This window comes from Populus nigra, chromosome 7 (assembly GCF_951802175.1).
Source record: "Populus nigra chromosome 7, ddPopNigr1.1, whole genome shotgun sequence".
Taxonomy (NCBI): domain Eukaryota; kingdom Viridiplantae; phylum Streptophyta; class Magnoliopsida; order Malpighiales; family Salicaceae; genus Populus; species Populus nigra.
In genome coordinates, this window is record NC_084858.1 from 18,405,933 (window position 1) to 18,414,889 (window position 8,957).

An 8,957-nucleotide genomic window follows, 5' to 3' on the forward strand; every position below is an offset into this window, starting at 1 on the left:
TTATTATTTTTGCTATCAAGATTCTTATGTATAACAATTCTGTTACTCCTCGACAAAAAAAGAAAAAGAAAGATATAAGGTTACATATTCCAAATAGTTGGGAAAAAATAATGTTTGCCTATAACCATATTGCAAAAATTAAATCAGGATCCATTTAGTATTTTTTTATTCATTTAATTTTTATATTTTAAAATGATTAAATGGTATTTTAAAATTTAGAATGGATATATCTAGATTTTTATAATATTTTTAAGATGTTTATAAGAGAAAACTAATTGAAAAATAAATGTTTGAGATTCAAAAACTTAAACTCTAATTTTTTATTACCATAAAATAGTCCAACAAAGCAACAAGTTGTTTGTTATAAGAGGCAACCTATCACCTATTTAGAACAAAATTGGATTACATTCATGCAAAAAAAGATAAATATAAAAAAATAGCCAATCACTCAAACTTAGGCTTCCAAGCCGAGGCTCATGGAGACTCTAAACCCAATAAACGTATGGTTTTTTTTAATTGATTCTTTCTTTTTAAATATTGCTTAATTTCCTTTCTTTTGTTTTTTTTTGAAATTTTCTTAAAATGATGGTTGATCTTTTGAAATATTTTTTTAATTTCATAATATTTTGAAAAGATTACTATAATTTTTTGTACTTTTTTTCTCTGATATTTTATTTGAATGAGTTATATTTTCATGAAGAATTTTTAAAAATAAAAACAATTTATTATTAGCAACGGAAATTAACTTTTAACATAAAACAAATGAGAATGTGTAAAATAAAATGGATAGATTATGTCAAATATTTATATTCCTATCTATCTTTTATGCAAATAAGTTTTATTTTAATTTTATTCTAAAACTTCTTGGAATTTTTATTAGAAGATTTCATCCATTTTAAGGCTTTTCATTGATATTTTCAACTAAATGTATCATTGTTTTATATAAAAAACGACAGAGATACCTTAACATTTTTCATTAAGTGAGAAATAAAAATAATTTAAAGTTAAAATTAATGGGATAAATAGTTTGGATATAAAATTGATACTAGGTTAGCCCTTAATTTTTTATTACCAATCATAATTGTTCTAATTTTTTAAAGCGATGATTTTCAAAACAAAAACTTCCCACACACTTTATTAGTTGTCTAGTAGTTTACATGCATGTGATACACCACTAGTAAGATAAAAAAAAAATTAAATATAAAAAAATTAAATGAAATTATTATTTAGTTTAGCTTAGTATGTTAACCTTAAAATCTTTTAATACTCTTTATCTAATTTAGATTTAAAATTAAATTATATAGAAATTGACATGACATGACCCAGTCTACTTGGCTAATTCAAAGACAACTCGATCGACTAATAAAAACATTATGAGGATGAAATTAAAAAAAAAATTAAAAAAAAACCAAATAACATTTTGACTCACCTTCTTGCTAAGCTTGAGTTTAAAATTATACATTGAGAGTTGATTTAACCTACTTGGCTAGTCCAACAATAACTTGATCAATTAAAAAAAAAAATCTAAGAATAAAATTAAAAAAAAAATGATATAAAAAAATATCTTGATGCAACTTCTTATCTAATTTGAATTTAAAACTAAATCATGTGAGAGTTTTTTAATGTAATCCAGTTGATTTGATTGTTCATAAGCTATTCAGAATATCTTTTTCAAAAACCAGCCTTTTGATTCTATAATAGGTGAGAGAGCCAAAAGTAAGAAAAAAAAGTCAAAGGAAGTAATGAAGAGATGCAAACCAACTATATTGGGTGGTTGAGTTAGTAAATAAAGTTATTGTTTGTTTTTATAATTTAAAAATAATTTTTAAAAAATTTAAATATTTTTATTTATTTACTTCAATTTAATATGTTTATGGTATTTTTATATTATTTTAATATATTTATAAATAAAATACATTTTAAAAATCAATTATAATTATATTTAAATATTTTAAATAGTATGAAGAATGACAAGAGGTACATGCATTTTTTATATAATATCCAGTTGGATTCCTTTTATTTATTAATATTATCGGTCACGATTCACAAGGTGTAGATTTTGTTTTACTAGTCTTGTTTGGAGTTTAACAACCTAGTTAGGTGCGTCTAAGCCCATCTATATAATAAAAGAAGGCAAAACGAAAGTTCAGAATTTTGTTTCTTGATTGCTTGTTCAACTAGTGTTTTTGAGGCATAACCAAACATCACTTTGAAGAAACAGTGCATCCTGCATCTACAGATTTGTTAAAGATCGATGAGACCAAAGATTTATCTTTTTGGCGACTCTATCACTGAAGTTTCCTTTGGTGATGGTGGCTGGGCTGCCTCTCTCAGCCACCATTTCTCTCGCACGGTAGCTAGTAACTCACTTCTTTCTTCCATACTTTGCTAAATTTTCTTATTAACAAGCTGCTAATTAAGGAGTTCCGAATACATTTCTTGTCTTTGTGTTTCTTAATTGTGTATTTGGTTCTTGAGTTTAATTTTCAGGTTGATGTGGTGCTGAAAGGGCATAGCGGGTACAATACCAGGTGGGCTCTTAAGGTGGCAGAGAGGATATTTCCGCCGGTGGGAAGTGGTGGTGCACCGACTTTGGCTGTTACGGTGTTCTTTGGTGCTAACGATGCTTGCCTTCCCGATGGATACGCTGCCTTTCAACACGTGCCTCTCCATGAATACAAGCAGAACCTTCACTCTCTCATCTCATTTTTCAAGGTATATACATTAATCTCCATTTTTTTTTTTTTATGTTATCTGTATGTAAATTATTATAGTAATTGATCGTTTTTATTGGGTCATGGTCTAGATACTGCTAGTTGAAAGGTTAATTTAATAAAATTCAAAAATTATATATTTTTTCTAGATTAGTTTTAAAAACGCAATGCTCATCCTTTCATTTTCCATGTGGACATGTGTAGTCCAGTCATGCCCTTGTAATGCAGAAATTAAATTAATGCTTTATTTCTCCAAACTTACTATCACCCACTATTATTATTATTGTAACGTTCGATATTCTAATATTGTAATAATAGTTGTTTCTCAGACTATTATTTATTTAAAAATATATTAAAATAATTTTTTTATATTTTTAAAATTAATACATACAATCTAAAACTATATAAAAAAAATTTAAATTTTTTCAAAATATATTTATATAGAACAAAAACTAACAGTAATGTGTGGCCAAGAAGTCTTCTCCCGAGACTTTCTAAGTTTGAATTTTAAGGATTTTTTTTAGTGCCTCGGACAGTATACATTTTTACTATCCTTTATATAAGAGGTTTAAGTCGTGTTTGGAACGTGATTCTCTTAATTTTTTTTTATATTTTTAAATTAATTTGATATACTAATCTTAAAAATAATTTTTTAAAAATAAAAAATATTATTTTAATATATTTCTAATAAAAATAAGTATTTTAAACCGCAAATTCCACTAAAAAATGTGATTAAAAATAATCTCTCTCTCTCTCTCTCTCTCTCTCTCTCTCTCTCTCACACACACACACACACACACACACACACACACACACACACACACAATGACTTTCTCTGTTTTTTCTAGATTAAAAATCTGTACGTAGCCACAGATCAGCCATGAAAATTAGATGGTGTTCGGGAGGTTTTGCATATAATTCTCTTAAATATTAATTAGGAAATATCGAACCTATCTCAAGGTAGGTTGATAGGCTCACGCACAAAAAACAATGACTTTCTCTGTTAGGTAGCTTGATGTCATATCAAGGACCGTACATGAAGTTGATGAAACTTATTAATTCAACGATTAAATATTAGGTTTGAAGTTGGGCAATAGAGTATTTATTATATGTTATTTAGCTATTTGGAAGGGTAATAAAAATGATTTTGTATTTAAAATTATATTAAAATAATATTTCTCTTAAATAAAAAAATTAATAGAAAGATGATGCTAAAACTTGCTGTGGTGGGTGAGCCCAGGTGTCGCTGTTATTGTTGGCCATTGTGCTATTATGACTTCCTATAATATATATTATGCGAAAAATAATAATGGCTCAGCGTAACATGCAAAAGTGTGCTTGGAGTGGGTACGCGTGTAGCCAATGCCTGTCTTTCTTATTTCTTTTATTTATTTTTTATTTTTTATTTAACATCTAGTTGATAAGCTGTTGGTTTATTTTATTTTATTTTTTGCTCGTCATGATTCTTAATGAGTAATGGTCATTGATTGGATTCTAGTGGATTTCGTCATCACAAGTTTTATTGGGCTTTTTGTTGTCTTTTTCTCTTGTTTGTATAGTATAGTAGTTGTTAAAATTATTTTTATTTAAGAATATATTAAAACTATGCTTTTAATTTTTTTAATTTAAATATTAATATATTAAAATTATACAAAAACATTATAAAAATATTAATTTAATATTTTCTTAAAATAAATAATATTTTTTAAAATAAATATAATTTTGTCAATCTTGGAACTTTTGACTTGGGCTTCATTTGAGATTTTGAAAGGCGAAATAAATCTTGCATATTATCATTTTCATAAACTTGTTGAATTAATATTATACGTTTTTGTGTGTTTTTATGGCAATATCTTTTTTGTTTTTTTAAATCCATGCTATGAGAAGAAATCATATATTTGAACAAGTATTTTCTACTCTTTCACTTGGCACATTGTTTTAAGCTAAAAAACTTTTTGGGCGCTAGAATATGTAATTTTTATTTTGGTATAGCATTTTATAAAAATATTCTAAATTATTTAAGATTATAATAAAAATTATTTTTCAAAGTGGTTTTTTGCTTGGAAGTATATTAAAATAATAATTTGTTTATTATTTTTTAAGATTTATTTTTGATATTAACACATCAAAACAATCAAAATTATAAAAAAAAATTAATTCAAGACAAAAAGAATTTAAAACTTTTTAAAAACATTTTTTAAATGTATAAGGAATCACGTAAACAAGTTTTTCACCAAATAGCAAATAACATGTATTTTTGGCTTCTATTCTTGGAAGATTTCTTTTTACCTTGAAAGTATCTATCTAGACCACTTGTATATATGGAGACTGGTGAAGGCATTTTACAAAGGCTAAAATGATTAAGATGCTCCATTTTAACAGAGATGATCCTCTCGAATTAGAGGTTAATGGACACAAAATCACTTGTGATTTGGACCACCCCAACCCTTTTTCTCGTTCGGAAGTGTTGTTAGATCCCAATTTGCATATAGATTATAAACAAAAGATCATGCTAATGATAGATCCCAATCAATATATATTAGTAAGCTACTGCATCACACTCGGTAAGCAAAATTTAGCAAAAAGATTTAGTACCTCTATAGCGTTGTCCACTGTCAGCCGTAATTTTTTGAAAGAACCTGCTATATGATCGACGAATGCTTAATTTTTTATAGAATAAATGTTTTTATATCGAGTAGTTTGGATTCGTACCCATCAAACCTCTACCAATTAATTTAATTTAAATGATTTGAAGTTAAAGCTAACATCTTTATGTTTATGTTTAATATCAGAAGCGTTGGGCAGAGACTGTCATTCTCCTCGTCACTCCTCCTCCAATTGACGAAGATGCACGCCTCCGGTAGGAATACGGATGCCCTTAATTAACAGCTTTATGCATGTCTTATGTATAATTATTATGCTTATGCCATTGGTATTAGCTAGAATAGATGCCAAAGCATATTCTTGCAGCCTTACAGGGTTTATGCTCTTGACAGCATTAAAATTTTGCAGACATCCATACATGGAGAACCCATCAGGTCTACCTGAGAGGACAAATGAAGCTGCTGGTGCTTATGCTCAGACATGCATTTCTGTTGCCAAAGAATGTGGATGCCCAGTGGTAGATCTCTGGACCAAAATACAAGAGTTTCCTGACTGGAAGGAAGCTTGTCTATGGTATTTTAGATTTTATCTTTCTTGTCTATATACAATACATAGTATGCTGCAGGGGGTGAACATGATGGATTTTCTAAATAACTGATAACTGATCCTCTATTGCTAATAAATTCATTTAACGAATTCTTTGAATTTCTTCCAAAATAACACAGTACAAATTAAAAGTAGCACAGCTTAGAGAATTTACGACTCTTTTAAATTCTAAAACTGGCTGACATATTTTACTGTAGAAAACGGAGAAGAGAGTAGAGATAAAAGAGGAAGGAAAATAAGAAAAGAAGCTATGAGACATATCAAAACTTCAATGATAACATTATCATTACTGTTGAAAAGATATTAACGGTACAAATCCATCAATATGAAAAAAAGTCACAAATTGTGACCGGAGTAGACCATACGAGCCGTCCAAATATCGAGGCTTATTTGCTTTCGGACGGCTCGTGTGGCATCCTCCGTTCACCATTGATGACTTTTTTTAATGTTGTTAGATTTATTTTGATGAGATTTTTTCAACAGTACCGGTAATGTCGTCACCAGAGTCTTAGTGTACTTCCAAGATTTTATGATTTTTTTACTTTTTTTTTCCCTCTCTCTTCACAAACTACAAGGAGAAAAGAGGAAAGTGAAAAAAAATAACCCCGGAGGCATACTATGTACCTCTTTCAATGAAGAATACTCTGTACGTCTTGAAACACTGAAATATGCGCTTGTTTGCTGGTCATGTTTTTTTCTATATCAATGTTACCCTAAAGTGTTCAGAGACATGTATAATTATTTGTAAATCCTATCATCTATTATTGCAAAGATGTTAATGAACTATTTGGGAATCTGAGTAATCGCTTTCTTGGTTCAAATATGTAAAATATCTGGTTGGCATCCATTTCTGCGATTTTCCACTACCGTGGATTGAATAAATTAAACTAAATTTTGCTCTATCAATGTCTGACCTGTGAAGATCATTTTCCTGAAAAAAGCAAGATTTTTTGGCTGTCCTAAAATGCAGGTTAGGCAACTCTAAACAATACTTGTTTGAATTGCAGTGATGGCTTGCATCTTACTCAGACTGGCAACAGGATTGTGTTCGAGGAAGTGGTCAAGATACTGGAAGGGCAGGGCTTAAGTCCAAAAATATTGCCAGCTGAGGCCCCGCTTTTCGCCGACATTGACCCTAAGGATCCACTCAAAGCATTTGAGGGTTATTAATGTATTGTTTATAAGTTGCACTATTCAAAGGTTGATATCATTTTGAGAAAAGCACAATTTCTAACATTCAGAATGGTGACTCACTCTCTGAATTCCAGTGAATGTAGCTCGTTATGTCATAATATTCATGTTTGTTGTTATGTTCTTCTAGATCATGAAAGCCAAGGATCATATCGCATCTCTATCTCACTCTATTATTGAATAATTTATAGTGCTCCTTATTTTGTTAAACTTTCAAATATCTTTGGAAAATTCTCTTTGATGTAGAGAATGATTCTTGAGATTGTAGCCATTACACCCCAAATATTTTTCTTTCTGAGGAGTAACACTCTTACGATTATAGGTTGAATAATACTAAGAGTCAGTTTACAGTCGAGGGAGTAAAGTGAGGTTCTCTTTAGTGTTTTTGATTTTCTTTCCTCTAACATGGCTCCCTTTTTCTTTTTCTTTCATCTTTTCTGTCATATTTGTTTTTGGTCATTTGGCCATATGTCTACAATTTGAGCTTCTGTAGACAGCTTTGATTAGATCATTAGTTGAATGAGGCTTGGCTGAAGTGGTCCAACTAAGAACTTTAGAAAGCAGTGCAGGATTTGAAACATTAGGAGCACTATTTGATCATGTCATTTGTCCTGTATTCTGATCTTCAGACACTTGAGCACTTGGATAGTTTGAAGAGGATTAACAATGATATGTACGCAAGGTGTATTACTTTTTACAGAAATTCTCCTTCAGTTCACAGCACAAATCTAGTTTGCGAAATAGAATGGTTGATGCTTTGAGTAGGCATACAGATTTTCTAGTTACCTGGAGTATATTGAAATTGTAGGGTTCAATGTCCTGAAAGAATTATATGCTCTTGATGAAGATTTTCAGGAGACTTGGGACAAGTTCTGATTAAAGCAGCGAACAGGGGACTGCCACATTCATGATGGTTACTCAAGAAAAAGTAACCTACGCTATGTTCCACGATCATCCCTTGGAGAGAAATTGATTCGTGACCTATATGGTGGGAGACTGGCTGGGAGTATAAGCAGAGGTAAGAATATTTTAACTGTTGCAGACATATCTATTGGCTACAGCTAAAGCAGGACGCTATAAAATTTGCACAGTTCTATTCTGTCAAGACAGTTAAGGAAAAGTCCCAGAAGACTGCTCTATAAAGGCCGTCGTCCACTCCTGTCCCAATAAACTGGTCTATACATGCCGTTTTCTATTCCTGAGCACATTTATAAGGATTTGTCTATGTTTTTGTGTTCGACATTTCTCCAGCTCAACGAGTAATGAGTTTAATTTGTTTGTGTTGTGGTTTACAAGAGTTGAGTATAATTAGAAAGCTTGACTTATTGGTTAATCAATTTTGTGTATGTGTATGTGTGTGTGTGTAGGGCAACATACAATAGTAATGATGGAGATTACAATATAAGAGTATGCCTATAATATTTCCTATATAGGTATATTCTAAAATATGCCCTCTCAAGCTGAGGGTGGAATGTCAACCCGAAGCTTGAAACGAAAAGTAGTAAACGGAACAGTAGGAAGTGGCTTAATAAAGACATTTGCAAATTGATCATGAGAGGAAATAAAACGAATATGAATCTCATTCGAACAAAATGATAATGAACCTCAACATGTTTTGTGCGAGCATGAAAAACAGGATTCACATACAAATAAGTGGCACCAAGGTTATCATACCAAATGATAGGAGAAACAAATGGAATCTGAAGATCTGTTAAAAAATACTAAAGCCAGATAACCTCAATAGTGCCATCGGCTAATGCTTTGTACTCAGCTTCAGTAGAAGAGCAAGCAACTATATGTTGCTTACTTGATTTCCATGAAATCAGTGTCTGACCAAAGAAC

The 8,957-nt window shown here is 30.2% G+C and overlaps 1 protein-coding gene across 2 annotated transcripts; it reads left to right on the plus strand.

Annotated features, from left to right (window-relative positions):
• The first annotated feature begins 2,070 nt into the window (after positions 1 to 2,070).
• Positions 2,071 to 7,244, plus strand: LOC133699028 (GDSL esterase/lipase At5g45920-like). 2 transcript variants are annotated; one of them, XM_062122151.1, is made up of 5 exons: positions 2,071 to 2,353; positions 2,491 to 2,715; positions 5,507 to 5,574; positions 5,727 to 5,891; positions 6,895 to 6,960. In XM_062122151.1, the coding sequence occupies exons 1-5, from the start codon at positions 2,255 to 2,257 to the stop codon at positions 6,932 to 6,934; spliced, it is 597 nt and encodes a 198-aa protein (XP_061978135.1). In that variant the 5' UTR covers positions 2,071 to 2,254; the 3' UTR covers positions 6,935 to 6,960. The 2 variants fall into 2 exon arrangements, with proteins under 2 accessions (XP_061978135.1, XP_061978133.1); XM_062122149.1 differs by having other exon boundaries at positions 2,073 to 2,353; positions 6,932 to 7,244.
• Positions 7,245 to 8,957: the final 1,713 nt, after the last annotated feature.

Coding starts and splice junctions, on each gene's coding strand:
- LOC133699028 (XM_062122149.1), top strand. CDS start 2,255: ATGAGACCAAAGATTTATCTTTTTGGCGACTCTATCACTGAAGTTTCC. Junction 2,354..2,490: donor GCCACCATTTCTCTCGCACG/GTAGCTAGTAAC, acceptor TTTAATTTTCAG/GTTGATGTGGTGCTGAAAGG. Junction 5,575..5,726: donor GACGAAGATGCACGCCTCCG/GTAGGAATACGG, acceptor AAAATTTTGCAG/ACATCCATACATGGAGAACC.